The 19,051-nt window shown below is 42.7% G+C and overlaps 1 protein-coding gene across 1 annotated transcript in view; it reads left to right on the forward strand.

Moving 5' to 3' along the window:
* Positions 1-19,051, forward strand: part of LOC122753766 (integrin subunit beta 3 binding protein) — a 39,070-nt gene that overhangs the window by 17,486 nt on the left and 2,533 nt on the right. The window contains exons 3-7 of the mRNA XM_044001433.1: positions 2,116-2,248; positions 9,920-9,989; positions 14,356-14,434; positions 15,287-15,380; positions 16,311-16,370. Coding sequence (XP_043857368.1) covers positions 2,116-2,248; positions 9,920-9,989; positions 14,356-14,434; positions 15,287-15,380; positions 16,311-16,370 — 436 coding nt within the window. The remainder of the gene's footprint in view (positions 1-2,115; positions 2,249-9,919; positions 9,990-14,355; positions 14,435-15,286; positions 15,381-16,310; positions 16,371-19,051) is intronic.

A 19,051-nucleotide genomic window follows, 5' to 3' on the forward strand; every position in this document is an offset into this window, starting at 1 on the left:
ACATTGCTGAGCTTTCCCTACTTCTCTCAACCACTCCCACTCACATCCAGGCATCTTGGCTGCCTCCTTCTGTTGGTTCCATATCGCATTAAGTCCCCACATTGCATTTAATTCTCCTTTCTTAAGCTCTGTGAACGAAGGATTTGTTTCATGGCCTGTAATTGTGTATCTGGCTCCTAGCTCAGGGCTTGGCCCCTAGTAAGTGCTTACTCATCACCCACCTGCATGTGTTCCCTATCCCCCTCTCCTCTACCGAAATTCAGGCTCTCTTCACTTCATGCTATGGTTACTACAGGACCCTGTCAGTCAGTAAACATTTATTAAGTTCCTACTATGTGTCGACCACATAGTGGGTAAGCTCAGGGGATGCAAAGAATGGCAAAGCCAGCCCCTACTTTCTGGGAGCCTGCAGTCTAATGGGGGAGACAGCCGAGAGACAGCTAGGGACACACAAGATAAATGGGAAATAATCCACAAAGGGAAGGCATTAGAACCATAGGGAGTGGGAAAGCTTCTTGTAAAAGGTGGGGTTTTAGTTGGGACTTGATGGGAGAAAGGAGGCCAGTGAAAATGCCTGGAGTCAGGAGAGGTGGTTGGAGGAGCAGCAAGGCTAAAAACGGTGGGGGCTGGGGACAGGTTAGGAGGGGCTTTGAGTGCCAGACAGAGGATTTTATATTTGCCTCTGGAGGTAATAGGGAGCCACAGGAGTTTGAGAGTGAGGAAGGAGTGATCTGGTCGGACCTACCCATTAGGAAGATCCCTTTGACAGCTGCACAGAAGATAGACTGAAGAGGGGAGAGCTTGTGGCAGGCTGACAGGTGTGACAGGTGGAAAGGAAAAGAGCAGGCTACTGAAAGGAATGGAGATGCACTCTGGACCGTTCTCTCTCTCTCTCTCTCTCTCTCACACACACACACACACACACACACACACACACTCACACACTCACACACTCACATGGTGCATTTCCCGTTGAAGCGGCTGTTTTTTATGCAGTACGAGCCCAAAGTGAGAGAATTCCATATTTGCTAGGAAGCAGAGAGGTCACGTGGGCCAGTCCAAAGCTGCCTCTGGGTGCTGTGGGTGGAGGCTGCAGAGGCAGATGGAAGGTGAGAGTAAAGAAACCTTTCTTAGAGTTCTCCAAATGTCCATGGGCAGAGGCCGAATGACTGATTGTCATCGACCACTAGAGGGAGCTCTTGTCCAGGGATGGATTGAATGAGTTGCTGGCCTCTGAGATCTCTTTCAGTATTTAAATTGTTCTTCCAGCCTCTTTTGGAAGATATTCAGTGACAAGAAACCCTCTACCTGTTATAGCAGCACATTTTAATTTTGAATGGCATTCTCTGAACTTCTCTCTTGACCTTCAATAGCTCACAATTTCCAAAAGCTAAATACTTTGCATTTAGCTGCTTCCTATTTATTTGTATTCTCTCATTTTGTCTGAACATACTTGTGATTGTACTTATCTCCCTCACCACACTGCACGCTCCTTGAGCCTAGGGATGATTTCATTTTTGGCTTTTTCTTTGTAGTGTCTGGCACACAGTCAGCACTGAACGCATGCTTGTTGCTTGCTTAGTTCCAGTTGCACTGCTGCCCCGGGTCCTCTTCTTCTCTGCCTAGGTGTTCTAGATCCTGGTCTCCATATTCTCTACTAAATTCAGGAGTGACCAGGGCAGTTTAGAAATAGACATTTCTGTCATATTCCCAGAGAATCCTTTTAAGGTTACAAATGAAGTGCTCCGGTTTCTAGGATTACAGTCTCTTGAATTCACACATTGTGTTCAGCCCAAACCAAAGCCTGGAGTTGCCATTTACTTGCCCATTCTGTCTAATTTGGGGATGACCTGCTGAACAGGAGCAAGTGCAGTGGGTAAGTGGCTTATATCAAAACTGTGGATCTTAAAAATTATTGAGCTGATCTGAAATGTCAGTGTCAAAATGGCCTTGTTACCTTTGAAGGTAGAAGAGGAGTGTTTGAAATCTGAAAATGAGCAAGGTAGGATTTGCATTGATAAGGAACTTGGGATGGATTTGCACTTTGTGATGGAAGATATGTAAAGTTCCTTCACCTCACCTCCATTTTTCTCTGAAAATTATTATTTGTTATAGTCCCCCAAATCTCGGCAAACCAGAAGACAGTTTATAGCTTCTTACTCACCAACAACAGGAACTCGTCAAATCAGCCCACGTTCATCTCCCCAAAATCAAAAGGGGCGAGAGTTCAGAAATGGACCACCAAATGGTGAGTGAGCATTCTTTTTCATTTACTGTAAACATTTTCTAGTTAGTGGTTAAATCAAGGATTTGAACATATGACTTATGGGTCACATTGTCTCTGATTTTCTCTCTCCTCCCCATCATTTAAAGAATTTAGACATGAAGCAACAGCATTAAGACAGTTTTGACATCGACATAGACTTTCAGAACATTTAAGATACTGTTGCAAATTTGTTCCTATACCATCAGGTTTATTAAATAGAAATTATGCTTTACTTGCCTTCAGCTACCAACTACTAATTATTACTAACAGGGGTGCCTGCATGAACAATGAGGGTGCAAGTAACACATTGAAAGAAGCCTGGATCCAAACACTGTTGCTCCTAGAGTTTTAGAATATTTCTAAATGTTTGTTTCTTTTACCTGCCATCTTACCTGGTATTATCTACATTGCCTAAAGTCAAGAAGGCTTTACTTCAAATTCGGCCTCACACACTTACTTAGCTCTCTGACTGGGGGTAAATCACTGTTAACTATTGTGTCTCAGTTTTCTTATATGTAAGATAGATGACATCTACCTCCCAGAATTGTTGTGAAGATCCAATCAGACAATCTCTCCAAAGCACTTGGCATAGTAAAGTGCCAGCCACATCAGCGTGTCCTAATCTAAATGCTCGCTATTATCAGTATTGCCTCAAAATCACACCCTTTTCACATTTAAATTTTTGTTTGCCATTTTATAACTCATGCCCCTTTTTGAATGTTCAATTCAACCCCCAATATTCAACATTCCCTTGTAAATCCTCCCTTGTAACAGAGAAAAGTGCAAGCAAAACCCACCAACAAAATAACTTCTTCTGACTTTATAGTATGTTCACAACATTCTCAAGGTGATTGTAAATTGACTTATGTCTTTCCCAAAGAAAGACTTGTATGTTAATATGACAGTGTTTTATTTTTAATACTTTGAGTTTGATTTTGCTTACACATAGTTTTTATTGTTCCCACATGATATATTGTAAATATATTTAGAAAGATCTATGCTGTTCTATGGATTGCGTGGCTTATTTAAATATCATCAGTTTTAATGATTGTGAGTCAGTGATATCTGATAAGTTTTTATAAGTTGTTGTTGTTCAGTTGTGTCATTTTTATCCTGTAGTTATTTTGGTTAGGATTATAATCCCAAAAGCACATACTAGAATACGCATTTTAAAGACCTATCATTCTTTGGTATTATGTGTGCACATGATAATCATGTTAAAAAATAAATGAATACCATATAGACTGACTATATAGATGTATGTGTACACACACTGAGCTGGGAATGTCTTTCAAGGCCATAGCTGCTGTATTTTCTCACTGAGATTACAAATGGATGAAGGGAACATTCTTTTTAATATAAAAAGATCAGGCCCTGTCCACATTTGACATTTAGGTAGGTGATTATTCCAACATGTAGTGGTGAGTTCTTTTCCTAGAATCATACAAAATGGTGGCTTGGATCTTCTACCAGACCATGGCTTTGTCCTTTGTCTGTAACCCACCAGTCCTCCACTTTTCCTAGTTCCTAATTCCATTCATTACAAAAGACAAAAAAACTTAACTGATAGATAATTTGAATTGTCCATAAACCCATCACCTGAATGAACATTTTCCCTTTTTAATATTGTACAAAACCTTCCCCCAAAAGTCTTAAAAGATCTTAAGTAACTGCATTTTAAGAAATAGGCTCTGCTTCTTTTACTTTTTCTGAAGCATGTTTGTTTTGGTATGGTCTGCAGGGAGTCAGGATTGCCAGGGTTCAGTGTAACTTCTCAGCATGTAAATGGCACTTAACAGCATAAGTAATTTGCAGTTTTGTGTAGAACAATGGAAGAAGGCTGGGAGGAAACACCAAGGTAAACACCCAAGTGTGACTTTGGAAAGTGATGATGTCAGGTGTTTTAATACAATCTTTACAAAACAGGATTTTGTCATAGAAATTCATAATTCCATTATATTCCTCTTTTCTGTTCTACTTTGTATATAGAAATGTTTGCTCTTTTTGTTACTTATTAAATTCATAATTTTAAAGAGATTTTGGTTTTGTTTTTAAATATTGTATTTTTTCCAATTATGTAAAAACAATTTTTAAGATTCTTTTCTTAAATTTTGAGTTCCAAGTTATTCCTTCACTTCCCTCTCCCTCCATTAAGAAAGCAAGCAATTTGACATAGGTGAGACATGTGCAATCATGCACGTGCATGCATGCACAATCATGCATATATTTCCATATTAGTCATGTTGTGAAAGTGTAAACTGTAAAGAATTCATTCACAAAACCAAGCCCTGCCCCAAAACACACACACACACACACACACACACACACACACACACACACACACACAGTTTTTAAAAAAAAGCATGCTTCAGTCTGCATTCAGATTCCTCTGCTCTCTCTGGAGGTAGAGATCATTTTTCATCATTGGTCCTTCAGACTCATCTGAGATCATTGTGTTGCTGAGAAGAGCTAAGTCATTGTACGGTACGGGCCGTTATTGTGTGCTTGTGTGCACTTGGCACATGGTGTGCACTGAATGATGCATTCTCATTCTCATTCGTTCAAGTAGCTGCACTTGGGGACTGTGCTGGGAAAGAAGCTACTTTCCCTCAAGTGTTCCAGGCAGCTCCAGAGACCCGAGCATTCCACCTTTGGAAACGGGGTTTCCAGAGCCATGGGGACAAGAGCTGCTCCTGTGTGGCCTGCTCTTTAGCCTTCACTAGCTTGTCTCGTTTTGCCTTTACTAACCCTAAGCCTGGTTTAGGGAGGCTGTGGCCATCCCACAGTGAAAATCAGACCCCTTCATTCCCTGACAGCCTAGGCCTGTAACCACTGTCAGAGGACTCACAGCAGCTCTGGGAAGTGGTAAAAGCAGTAGGATCCCCATTTGGAGAGGAGAGACTGAGGGTTGGCAGAGGGAGTGACTGCCCCTAAGACCATAGAGCTAGGGAGCAGCAGAGCCAGTGTCTTTGCCACATGGCGCACCATTTCTTGGAGGATCAGAGAAGTGCCACAGACCCCCACTTCACATGGAATTGGCTCTTTGCTATCACTGCCTGCTTCCCTCTGCTTGGGTGGACAAGACCAGTCAGAGGAGACTAGACCAGGCAGACATGGAGCATGAAAGTCCCTGTTATGGGTTCTTATTTGTAGTACTGAAGTACTGTAATCTCTGATCATGGGGGAAGAGGGACAAGTCTCAGATCAACTTTTCAGCTTAATTAGTTCATTTACCATTAAGAATTAAGCACAGGGGCAGCTAGGTGGCGCAGTGGTTAGAGCACCAGCCCTGGATTCAGGGGGACCTGAGTTCAAATCTGGCTGCAGACACTTAACACTTACTAGCTATGTGACCCTGGGCAAGTCACTTAACCCTAATTGCCTCACCAAAAAAAAAATAAAATAAAATAAAAAAAGAATTAAGCACAAAGTTTTAAAAATTGATGTTATAATTTGTTTTTACATGTAAGGTGGGGAAAATTCTAAATAAATAAAAATGTAAAATAAAAAGAATTGAGAATGCATTGTGGTTAGTAGAAAGAGTAATGAACATAGTTGAAGGACTTGAGTTTGAATCTCATTTCTGAGACCTGTATCCTAGAATGGCAGTGAACAGAAAGGGGTTCACCAAGTCTCATCTCTTTGCTCCCTCTCCCCCTGGACCCAAAGGCCGGCGTGCTTGCCTTGCGACCTGGATGGGTAAAAAGCACAATTCGGCATCATGCAATCGGAGACTGCACTTCCAAACTCCCAGGGTTCAGCACCTGCTTATCAGAAGTACGCTCTCCAGGGACAGGGCCCTTAGTGAACACTCCAGTCCTCACAAATTGATACTGATGATGTTTTCTTTCAAATGAGACAAGCACAGTACTTTAGAAAAGTTAATTATTTTTATCCCTCATCATTAGGTAAATGCTAATAAGAAATAGGGATATTTTTATCTTGGCATCTGCAAACATATATTGGGCATCTCCCATAGCTGAGGTGCTGAACATTTAAGAAACAAGCTTACATTCTAAGTCTTATTATTTTAATATCATTTAACATTCTAAACCTATTAACCAGGCTCTGGAGAATGGAATGTTAATTCACTTAATTTTACTTCTGTTAATTTTTACAAATTGGACAAACATTAATGGTTTGGTTATTTATGGTTTGTTAATCTGCTAAAAGCTTATTGCTTTCTTTGTGTGTACTATGAATATGAATAGAACACTTAATCTTAAAAGCAATTATATCCTGCTTTCCATGGTTACAGAAGAAAGAACTTTCCAACTCTTCCCATTAGTCTCTTTGCTTAGATCCAGCCTGGGCCAAGGATCCCTGACCTAGCCAAGACAGCCATCTCAAGCAGTTTTGTGTGCATTCTCTATGAAGTAGCACGTGGGCCACTTCCACATGCCTCCGGCAGTTTCTGCTGCCTGAGAGGAAAGGTGAAACCTTCTCCTATTTTCCTCCCCAGAAAAGCCTTCTCTAAACCAGGCTTGTTATTTGGTCTTGAAGATGAGTATCTATCTCAAGAGTCTGCTTTTTACGGGGCAGCTAGGTGGTGCAGTGGATGGAGCACCGGCCCTGAATTCAGGCGGACCTGAGTTCAAATCTGACCTCAGACACTTGACACTTACTGGCTGTGTGACCCTGGGCAAGTCACTTAACCCCAAATGCCTCACCAAAAAAAAAAAAAGAGTCTGCTTTTTACATTATGGCAGAGAGAACAGGACTAGTCGGAGGAGCGGTTGTTTACACTTTAAAACAGTAACGTATTCTGTTGGCTTGCCGTCTAGATTGGAAGGGCTAGCATATGGAAGAGGCCCCAAGAGGCAGCAAGTGGTAGAGGTAGATTTAGAACTGGTAGGAAAAAAGAAGAACGGGTAGCCTCCAGGGTTTTGGTGGGCTCATCTTGACTAGTGTCAGGAAGAGCTTTGATGGTCTCTTATGAGCAGAATCAATTCTTAAGTCTGTCATTTTAATAGCCTGGAGCTTCATTCATGTATTGGTGACCAGTTAAGACATTAACATGTGATCTTCACGTGGTGCCTCCACTTAGTAAACATTTATTAAACACCTACTATGTGCCAGGCATTGTGCTAAGCTGCTGGGAAGGCAAAAGACCCTCCCTTCAAGGAGATTACCATCTGATGGAGGAGACTACAAACAAAGAAATAGGTGTAAACCAGCTTGTTGATTGATTGAGTGTAGCTGTGCCCTGCTGGAATCCTTGAAGGTCAGGAGCAGGCATGGGGCCCTGGGCACATTTATGGATAAGAGATGCCCAGGATGGGCAGATGTGGGTGGGTTTTGATGTGCGTTGTTGGCAGGAACAACTAGATGGATACGGTGGAAGTCTGGTTGAGTTCTTGGGGGAATCTTAGATGATCCTCACAACAACCTCATGAAGACAGTGATACGAGGATAATGATGCACATTTTACAGATGATGAAAGTGTCTCAGAGCAGTGAAGGGACCAGCCTACAGTCAGTCAGTGTTGGCGGAATTGATCCCAGTCCAGCTTGCCCCTGGTCCAGTGCCCTTTCCACTCGCTCACGTTGTGGTTGCCTCATGGGAATGACGAGCAGTCTGCTCGAGACCTCAGGTGCTTCGGTGCTGAAGTTGTTGTTTGTCCGAGTATGTTTTCCTGACATCTTTTGTTTTGTTTTGTTTTTGGAGGGAGAGGGAAAAGCAGGTAGACTTTTCTCCTATTACCATCTTATGTAGCCAGCTTCCAATCTTGGTGCTAGGCACCAGGGATCCAAAGACAAACGGGGAGAGTCCAGGCCTTCTTGGGGAGGGACCACCCACACCTACCCGAGGATGTGCAGGATAAATATAGAATACATATGAGGTGTATTCAAGAAGGGGCCAGTGCGAAGGCTTTGTGCAGAAGGCATGTGGGTTGAGTCTCGAAGGAAGCTGGAACGCCCACCCATGTTGGCAGTGACATTAGAAAGGAAGCTGGAAGAATCGGTGATCAGAGGGAGCCCCGTCAACTGAGGAGAATGGCTGAACAAGCCGTGGTACATGATGCTGATGGACTATGATTGTGCTCTGAGAATTGACAGGCAGGATGACTTCAGAAAGGCCTGGAAAGACTTGTATGAACTGATGCATAGTGAAGGCAAAAACAGAACCAGGAGAATGTTGTGCAGAGACAGCAATATTGTTGGATGAAGAACTGTGAATGACTTAACTATTCTCAACAATACAGTGATCTAAGACAGTCCCAAAGGACTAATGATGAAGCCTGCTACCCACCTCCAAAGAAAGAACTGATTGATGGAACACAGACTGAAGCAGGCTGTTTTTTACTTTTTTTCTTTTATTCACGTTTTTCTTGTATAAAATGACTAATACAGTAATATTTCACATAACTGCAATGTAGGACCTATATCTGATTACTTACACCTCAGGGAGAGGGGAGGGGAGGAAGGAAAGAAGGGAATGAATTTGGAACTCAAAACTTTAAATGAAAAAGTTAATTTAAAAAAAGGAGCTGGTCAGGCATATCCCTAAAAATGGCTCCCTTATTACTATTCTGTGAATCAGGAATTGGGGCCTTTTCTACAGAGAGCCTTTGACTGTGGGATTCATTTGTCTACACCTCTCAAAAGAGTCTGAGAGGCTTGTTTTCCTTTCTAAAATGAAGTTAAACTGATATTTTTCTGTTATAAGTGTTATTACCTGACAAGAAATACTCTAATAAGTGTTATGTATTGTTTTATTTTATTTATTTATTTTTTTGCGGGGCAATGGGGGTTGAGTGACTTGCCCAGGGTCACACAGCTAGTAAGTGTCAAGTGTTTGAGGCCAGATTTGAACTCAGGTCCTCCTGAATCCAAGGCTGGTGCTTTATTCACTGCACCACCTAGCTGCCCTCTAAGGCCTTTTTTAAAAAGGAAAAAAAATCATAATTTTCAAAATACAGTCAATAAACACTCATTTTGAGAAATAAGCAATTTGACCTCTGGTCAGTATCATTGTACCATGGTTAATCCTGACAACCATCTATTAGGGGAATGTCTCTTATTTAATTAGAAATTTTTCTTTAAAAAATTAAAAATAATCCCACCAAAATCATGTTATCCTATGTGATTAAAAATAGGATTTGAAAGAAAATGTATACTAGAGGGCTTAATGTATTTTATGAATAGGCCTATTGTGACTTTTGCTTCAGTGAGAGAATGTAAGGTCCCAGTCATGCTATTTATTTCTTATCCAACCTTGGGTAGATCTTAAACCTTCCTGGGCCTTGTTTGTAAAAATTAGAGGAATGGAAGACTCCAGGATGTCTTAAGGACCTACCTATCTTGTGCTCATTCTGAGATCTTCTTCTTTTGGAGAATTATTCTTGTCCACGCCCTGGGCAGGCTAAGTGTGTTTCTAAATAGATTTCTTGGGCTCATCTCTTTGATGAATATTCCCATGGAAATTTCATAGGAAAAATCCTTAGTATCTGTTTAAAAGAACAAATCAATTTGGAGCATGAATAAAAGGGAAATGGCAATCAGGTGAGTTACTGACATTTCTGTTCCTGTAAGAAAAGTTCTTCTTCCCTGAGGAAACTGCAGCTGTTTTATGATAGGTTTTGAAACTTCCAGTTGATCTTACTGTTTCCCTCTAAATATGTGCCCTTTATATTTCTCCCTTGCCCCAAAGAGCAAATGGCACTGGAGCCGACTCGCACATTCCCCAGAAGAGGGCAGCCTCGGGCAGAAGGCAAAGATGAGTAAGTGATAGGAACTATACCATTCATCTCTCTTTCTAAGAAGACTTAATGTTGTTGTTGAAACGATAGTAGAAAAGAAGCAGTTTCCTAATCAAACTGATCAGCATTGATCTCTGTTCAATGACAATGTCTATCCCCCTCGGGGAAGAAAGAGATGATTGCATTCTCTTTGGAGGCGCTCACTTCCTGGTTTACTGCACATGTCGCTTTGAGGTTCACTCCAGCCCAGATTTCAGTTCTGTGGCTTGGGCAGGTGTACTGGCCTGAGCAAGGCTGTTGGCATACCCGGAGGGGACCCAGCAGAGGGGCTGCAGGAGAGCTCACAGGGCATTCAGGACAGCCAGCCGGGGCCCTTCAAGGAAGCTGAAAGGCCTCTGCGGAACCAGCATCTTCGCCAGTGCTGGCCTTCCTGTGGTGTTCTTGGAGTCAGGCACTAAATGTAGGGAATCTTCAAAGTGTGTTACCCGGGAGAAATGATGCAGTAACGTACTTCCCAGTAAAACCAGAAGTTTCAGACTAAGATGAGGGGAAAGAGGAGCTATAATGAAGCAGATTCTTGGTGCAATGTACAAAGAGATTTGTTGCTACTGAAGTTCCAAATAAAGCCAAAGTCAGGTCAGGTGGACTTATGCCCCCCCCCCCAAAAAGTATGTTTTTTCCTGGTTTTGGACACGTGTTTCTTGTTAAATAAAGTTCCTAAGGAAGAGCTTCACATCTGTCTAGCACTTCATAACTGATCAGATCTACATAGGTAGAAGGAAAAACTATTTTCCTCATTCTATACATGAGGAAATGAAGGTTTGAGGGAGTTCACCTTGCTCCTAGCCATGTGGCCATTAATGGCTCCATTTCAGAGATGCTAATCCAGGCAGAAATAAACATGCCTCCTGAGATACCCAGGCACCAGGCCGTGCAGCCTTTTTTCTAAACTTGCATTTTCAGATTCTCTCAAATCTCCATGTCACCTTCACATGTTAAATTTAAAGAAAAGTAGAATGATTCTTGGCTTTACCGTAAGCAAAAACAATCCTGTTGACCCTTGAAACTGTGCTTGTGTCCTGAAAGTGCACAATTGGGTAACAATGTAAAGAACAGGACTGTTAGAAGCCTCTTCACACAGAAATCTAGTTCCATGCATTGTATTTTTAAAATTTTTCCAAAGGCAAGCCTTTAGTTCCACGCCAATAAAGCACATTTATAAACAAACACCTACACACTAATATTTTATGTGATCTTCCATACACTTTATGTTCTGAGAGGACGCTAGCTAATGTACTGCCGTTGGCATTTCTGACGAGGGTGCCATCTGCTGCTGCAGAAAACACAATCATAGTGACTTTGCATTTTCCCTAAGATTCATTTTAAATACTGCTGGCATCTGGTGAGGTCTAAAAGAGGGACCTTTCACCAAGGTCGAGAGAGAGAGTATTTTTCTGCAAAAACCACATAAGCTGCTTCGGTAGGAATGTGTTAGTTAGGTCACACATTTACGACACGTGTAATCCCTGGCCAAAATTTATTTCGGTTTGTACTTTAACAGAGCAAGTGTGAAGAGTTATCATTGTCTTTGAAAGATACTGGGGGGGGGGGGTCAGGAGATGTGGTGGGGAGAGGGACGTTCAGAAGCACTTTAAAAGGTGCAGCTCTTCAGTGTTCCTTTGCAGGCTTTTATGTCTCTCAAAAAAGGTTGATGCTCTTGTTGTATCATCAGAAAATGTTCATTTTAAGGGGCAGCTAGGTGGTGCAATGGATAAAACACCGGCCTTGGAGTCAGGAGGACCTGAGTTCAAATCCTGCCTCAGACACTTGACACTTACTAGCTGTGTGACCCTGGGCAAGTCACCTGACCCTCACTGCCCCACGCTAAAAAAAAAATGTCCATTTTAATCAATGAGAGGTATTAATTACATGTCTGGTATGTGCCAAGCCTCTGATAGAAGCCTGCCCTGTGATAATGACTTCCTTTTTATTCTGTTTGCAGCTTGTGTATTTACAAGTGTTTGCTTCTCTCTCCCATTAGACTATAGGCTCCTCAAGGGCAGGGACAGCTTTAGCCTTTCTTTGTATGCCTAGCTCTTGGCACAGTGTCTGGCCCATAGTAGGTGCTTCATCAGTGTTTCCTGACTGCCAGGCACTGTGGTAGCTGTGAGAGATGCAAACATGAAAACGCAGTGGCCCTGGACGCCCCCTACGTCCATACAGAAACATATATAGAATTAATCCAAGGTAAAATCTTAAAAGGAAGGCTCTCACAACTAGAATGGCCAGGGAAGGCCACTTGGAGGAGGTGCAGCTGAAACAGAATCTCAGAGGAAAAAAAGAAGGGGGTCTGTGAGGTCAAGGTGACTCGGAAGGTTCTACGGAAAGGAAGAATCAAGGCAAAAAGGCCCTGGTGACTGGACCAGGGAGTGCCATGCAGTGAAGTTGTAAAAGACTTTAAAGCCAAATAGAGGCTTCTGCATGATCCATGAGCCAGTGGGGAGCTACTGCACTTTGTGGAGGGAGGGCAGTCCCATGGGAAGCCTTTGCTTGAGACAGTTCTGTCAGATCTGTCACTTCTGTCCAGCTTGGAGAGACAGGGGGGATGAAGGAGGCTCCTGTGATAGGATGGGCAAGAGGCAAGAAGGACCCTGACTCTAGTGGTGGCTAGAGAGTGGGATGTCTTCATAAGGGGCTGGGGAGACAGCCATGACAAGATTTGGTAACTGGCAGGAAAAATTAGGTATGGGGGAATTGGGAGTCGAGGACGGTTCAGAAACGGTTGTGAACCTGGATGGCTGAAGGAAGGTGGTACCCTGGACAGAAACAGGAAAATTCAGCAGGGGGTGGGAGTGGTTAGAGGGAAAAGTCAAGAGCTCCTGATTGTACGTGGGGACTTGGAGATGCAGACATGACAGGACGGAGTATGAAACACCCAAGGAGCCCTGGAGGTGGGATTGGAGTTGAGGAGATGGATAAGAGATGATAATTAAACCTTTGGCAGCTGGTGAGATGACACAGTGAGGGGGGAGTCTAGCACTGAACTTTGGCATAGAGGCAAGGTCAAGGTGTGTGATGTGGAAGTAGCCTGTGGAGTAATGACTAAGCAGTCGAGCTCTCCTTGCCCTTTGACTGCTGTCATCAAAAGCCAGGGATTCAAGATGCAAACGTGAAGTTCTAACTGTGTGATTCAGAGGTTCCCAGAAGCCACCAGGATCATGGAATTTTTCATGAAGTCCCTCCAGACCTCTGAGGAATAGCCTTCAGCCATTAATTTGGCTTGTGCGTGTGTGCATGCATGCATGCACACACATACATACATGTACACACGCACATTCAAACACACACACATTTTAATCATGATGAGGGTGTCTGGTGACCGTGGTAAATGTGGGTTCAGCAGGCCCCCAGAACAGCTCAGAAAGGCATTTCTGCCAGGTCTGACGACAGTGCTCTGGACCCTCAGCCTCCACTTATTAGCCCGGAGGCACAGACTTCAGGGCTGACCTGCCCCCAGCTGTGGAGCAGTGCACAGTCCTCAGCTGCATGTAATGAGGGCTTCCTATTTGCCAGGCAGTACACTGAGTGCTGGGCATACAAAAACAAGCTCTTGCCCTCAAAGAGCTTCCCTTCTAATAGGGAGACAGCAAACAAAAACCTGTCTGTACAAAATGTATGCCTTGTTCATGGAGGGTGATGCCGAGGGAGGGACAGAGAGGTTAAGTGAGATCAATGGGGGCAGAAGAGAAGTTCAGGGCCAAGCCGTGAGGGATGCTCACCTGTGCTTAGGGGAGTGACCTGCATGAGAAGGAGCAGCTGAGCCGGTGGGACAAACAGGAACTGCTTCCTGTGAGAGGGGAGAGGGTAATGGTGTCAGAGGCTAAAGAGACACCAAGAAACTCTGAGACAAGGCCATTAGAGCAGGCAATTAGGGAGTCACTGGTGAGTTTGAAGAGAGCAGCTTCCATTGAATGCTGAGGAGATGAAGTGGAGACAAGTGGAGGGGGTTTCTTGGCAAAGATACTGGAGCGCTTTGCCATTTCGTTCACAAGCTCATTTACAGATGAGGAAACTAAAGCAGACAGTGGTTAAGTGACTTGCCCAGGGTCCCACAGCTAGTAAGTGTCTGAGTCGAGATTTGAACTCTGGTCTTCCTTACTCCAGGCCCACTGAAGTAGGTAGATGCATCTTGACTGGGTTATGCAAAAAGAACAAGTGCTGAGGAGTGAAGAAACTCACATTTGGGGGATGTGCAAAAAAACCTAGGAAGCTACATCTAACGGCGCTTCTAAAGAGGAAGGATCATTGAAGTTGCGAAGATGACTTAAGATGTTTAAATATATAATCCTGCTCCACATCACTTTTGTGTTTTTTTCTCCCTTTGTAGCATCATGATATTACTCTATAAAATTGACAGATCCTTAGAAAAATTCACGGAAACATGGCAAAGTTTAAAACATTTACAGGTTTGTCTTTTTGTTATTGTTGTTATCATTTTCTCACATTTTAATTTGATCCTGATACTAGGAGCAGAAATTTTTCTGCAGGTTGTTTTTGTGTGCATGTGGTGTTGGGTTTTTTTTTTGAGGGGGGGCAGGGCAGTGAGGTTAAGTGACTTGCCTAGGATCACACTGCATGTTATTAAAAAAAAAGAGAACTAATTCTAGCAGCGAGTTTGGGGAGCAAGAGTTCATACCACTGCTCACATTTCTTTATGCTTGATGACAACTTGATTTTAACTCGATTTTTTGGTGAAGCTTACCATTTTTATTTCTTAGGGTCCCCCCATAAATAAACTTTTTGAAAACTTAAATAAAATTTGAGGATATTTAACTAGTTTGAGGTTTTCTGATCTTTCCTTCTCACCTCACACAGTAAGCACTTTGTACTCCTTTTATTCCTTTATAAGGATACATTTTCCAGTAGAGTTATTTGTATGTGCGTTGTATCCTGCTAGTAAGCAACCATGTGTTCAGGGTGACCATCACAACAGAGTTTGTGTGTCCCCTCGTAGCAATGTCCAGTGCTCTCTTAAGCAGCTCTAGGATTCTGGTGGTTCTGTGAGCTCCAGGGAGGCCCAGTCTCCACAAGAGCAGGGGTGAATTCCCCTGAAACATTGCTGTGCTTGGGATGTCATTGAATGTCACGGGACATCCCTGCTCTTTGGGCAGTTCCTGAACACTGAAGGGCTTCAATTTCAAATGAAGAAAATGGCAAGGGCTATTTTGTTTGGCCAAGCAGAGCACTGTAAGATAGTGATGAGCAGCTGAAACAGTCTTATTAACCCAATTTTAACGTCCTCCCTGTTTTATTTTTAGGCCTTGGTGGGCCGGCCAGAGCTGGAAAGTCTCATCGGTCTTTCCTGTACATCATTGGACTTGAAAAGCGAAGTGCAGAAGACCAGAGAACTGAGTAATAAGCATTGTGGAGTTTTCATGAGCGAGTAGAGTAGATACACTTGCTGCATTTTTCCAGATTGTCTCTTAAGCTTTACAATTTGTGCAAAAGAAGGCATTCCCTCTGTAATTAACCATTTTCTAGTCTGATAAAATTCTTAAATACGTCAAACGTAGTTGATGCCATTTCTGCAGTTTTGACAGGTGGCAGGATTACTGTGGCTCCAGTTAAAATGAGAGGGAGCCACTTACTTGCCTGCTCAGTAGAGGGGTGGCATTTCCAAAGAGTGAAACTGAACAACCCACCATAGGTTTTGACACGGCAAAGGCCACTTCTGTGGAGTGGGTCGTCACTAAAATGTTGGGAATGAGCACTAGAAGAGTCCTTGATACCGTTCTGCCTCCCGCCCTTGGGGCACAGAAGGTCTCTGAGCCTCAGTTTCTCTATCTGAAAAATTGGGAAAGAAATAATGAATGAAAAGCAGATTGGAAACCTTAAAGTGCTTTGTAGGTTCCTATTATCATGGGGCTCCATGAAAGCGTTTCAGTTCTGGTGACAGTTTTTCCTCTGAAGTATCATACGTGTAGGGATTAGAAATACTTGTTTCATGCAGAAGTTTTTAGTATGCAAATATTCTTCATATCCTCTTTTTGATCCAAATATTTCCCAATTCCTCTTGGTTCCAGGGAGGATTCCAAAACCACTGATCTCCCAGACCACGTCTCCTGTACTTGGGCTTCTTGCTACGTTCCAAGCCCTAGATGGTCCCAGGCCCAACTTAGTTTAGGAAACCCTGAAGTTATGTACGTTAAGGCCACACATCTTAGATTTTATGCCTGCAGTTCTGTGTTTTCTCTTTCTTTTCCTGAAAAAGCTGCTATCTCTGTGTAGGGTTACCTGAGATTTGGTGGATATTAACTTTGAAAGATGTTGGTTTTTTTCCAGTGATGAAAGTAAGACAACAGAAACAGCTGAAAAAGAAAACACCAAAACACTTCCCAAGAGGTAAGGATATTTGTTGTCCTCTCTCGTCTACCATAGTGATTGATGAATGGGGAAAGTCATTCCCTACTGAGTCCTTTGGAGTGGACACAAACTTCACATGAGAAACGGTAGAGATGCTGAGGCCTGAGACCTCCCTCTCGCATGACACTCATGTCATTTGAAACACAAGTTTGAGTTGGTGGCATAAGTTGGGCCTTTTTCTTTTGAGGGACAGAGAATGAGAGCCACCAGTGCCTCCATCAGTTGGCATTAAGTAGTCATCACCCAGTAGAGATGCGATCCACAGAGTCCAGAAAAATCACTTATGACCAGCATTGGGAAAATTGTAAATCATTAACGACGTTCCAATGGCCGAGCATTCTTGCCCTCGAGCATTTCCCAGTGTGGGATGCAAAGTTGGGTTTTCTCAGCTAGTGTCTACGTGGTCCCTGCTACCTCAGATGATCTCCAGTGATTTTTCTTGATTTTATTTTATGTAGTTTAATGTCTTTGATGAACTAGGTTCATTTCCAGTTAGCTTGGGCCTGTTGGCTAGTGTGTTAAGTGATGATATCACTCACTTAAACTTAGTGGTTTCTTTCCTGCTGTTTGTTCTTTTGTCAACATGCTGGCCCATGAGCTGGGGAGTCCTGGGTTCAGATCTTCCTTTGTTCTTGCTGCTTTTGTGACCAGAGATGAGTCACTTTACTCCCCTGAGGATATTTTATAAGCTTCCAAGTGGTTGGTCGCTACCTGCGTTTATGGAGGGCATGTTCACATATATAAATAACTTCCCCACCCCTACTCCCACCCCTAAAATATTACAAAGATCTGGTGATCTGAGTTGTGATTTAAAAATTTCTCTTGAGAACTGAAGCTGACAACAAGCAAACAAAAAATGTACTCAGAACATTGGACTAAAGGTCTCCCTTTGGAGTTCTAAGAGAGAAGCACTTCCTTTTCCCTGCATTGATGTTTTCAGCCTCTCAGTTTTCAGATAGTTTTTGAAAATTGATGCCCCCAGAGAGATGGCTTGAAGCTTGTTTTCCTAGTATCTGAGCTAAGACAGTGTATTCAGTCCTTTTAGTGGTGCTCTTGGCAGAGGCAATGCAAGAAGTTGATGCTTTTCAGAACTTGCTGCTTCTTTTGCCCGATTTTCCAATGTGTTGGTAGTAAAGAAGTAGCAGGCCCGACATTTTGATGTCTGTGTACCTGTGCTCTCAGTGCCAGACATCAGCAGCTCTGAAAAGAAGGAAATGTAGCTGCAGTTTCTTTTAAGTGAGCTTTAGCCCACATCCAGAAAGGATCAGCTTTGGCTTATTCTCATTTTGGTGCTTGCTTCCAACTTTTGTTTTTTTACATTTTCCTTTGATAGCACTTTTCTGCATTATACCATCAACAGTTTCAGGAGTTAAGTGGGAAAATACCTGGTTTCTTTTTTGATTCCTGGAGTCTTGATAGTACTGGGATTTATAAAAATTAGACAACTTTGCAAGATATATTGGGTTTTGCCATTTAACATAATTGTGAAGCCCCAAAGAAACGTGATTATTTTTCACTGTTCAAAGACCATCCACCAAGGGTAGTGTTTTTTTAAATTAATTACTTTGGCTATAGATACCAGTTTGGGGTCAAAATACAATAATTTATTACTATGATATACCAGTAAAGAATTGACCACGAGTCTTCCAAACTTCTCATGGTCTCAGGCCACGTAGAGAAAGCAGGGAGAGAGCTTAAGTACGACAGCTAGCGAGAGCAGGAGAAAAGCCCAAAAACACATACTGTGTCCAGCACTTGGTTCCAAGGAGACCCAAGAGAGTTCAGAAGATCAACAAGCCAGAGAGTCAGGAACAGGCCCCCCCCCCCCCCCGAGTTTCTGGCCCCTTCTAAGAGTTGTGATCCTCATTTGGTAGAGGTGGGTCATTATACATTGAGCAAAGCTAATTGGTTAGCATCATTCAATTCCACAAATGAATTCCACAGATGACAGCAGGGAGAAAGGCCCTTGCTAAAGTTCATTATCTAGGTGTGGTTTGATCCCGTCAGTCCTTCACTGAGCTCGACAAGAGAATAGATCTCCATTTCATTTGTTCCCATGAGTTTGTCCCAAATAAAGTTTCCTGAAGAACTGGACTTTCTGAAGTGAGGGTAGGGGGTGGGGTGGAGAACGGACTGAGAAACTGATCTCTGTGTCCCCCCAAGAAACCCCTTATTAGTAATTATTTTCTCACAGTTGGGTTTTCATGGGCTTATGGAATCAGCAGCATCAGAAGTCCTGCCCCTGGCCCTCGACTTCGGGCTTTTATGTCATTGATTTACTTATCTGTCTCATTACTGAGCTTGTTTTGTTCAGTAGGAATTTCTCATGTCGGCAATAAGAAGAAAATTCTGGAAATGAAACCACTGTTTCAGAAAGTAGATACTTCCCAGTTCATACAAATGACATTGTATACATGGGGCTGAGGGAATGTGAATCTTCTAGTATAATCAAATGAATTGATTTTGGTGAGAATTTGGGGGTACCTGGAATAGAAAGGATTTCATTTCCAGATAGAAATTGGTATCAAAGAAGGGTCATTTCTTTGTTTTTATAAAGTACAGTGGGAAGTATTCCTCACTCCATATTCCATAGGAATGTTAACTTTGTGGCCATTTGGTGAACAGTGGAATGAAAGATTCTTTGACTGTTGGATTCGGAT

Source organism: Dromiciops gliroides, chromosome 4, assembly GCF_019393635.1.
Source record: "Dromiciops gliroides isolate mDroGli1 chromosome 4, mDroGli1.pri, whole genome shotgun sequence".
NCBI classification, from domain to species: domain Eukaryota; kingdom Metazoa; phylum Chordata; class Mammalia; order Microbiotheria; family Microbiotheriidae; genus Dromiciops; species Dromiciops gliroides.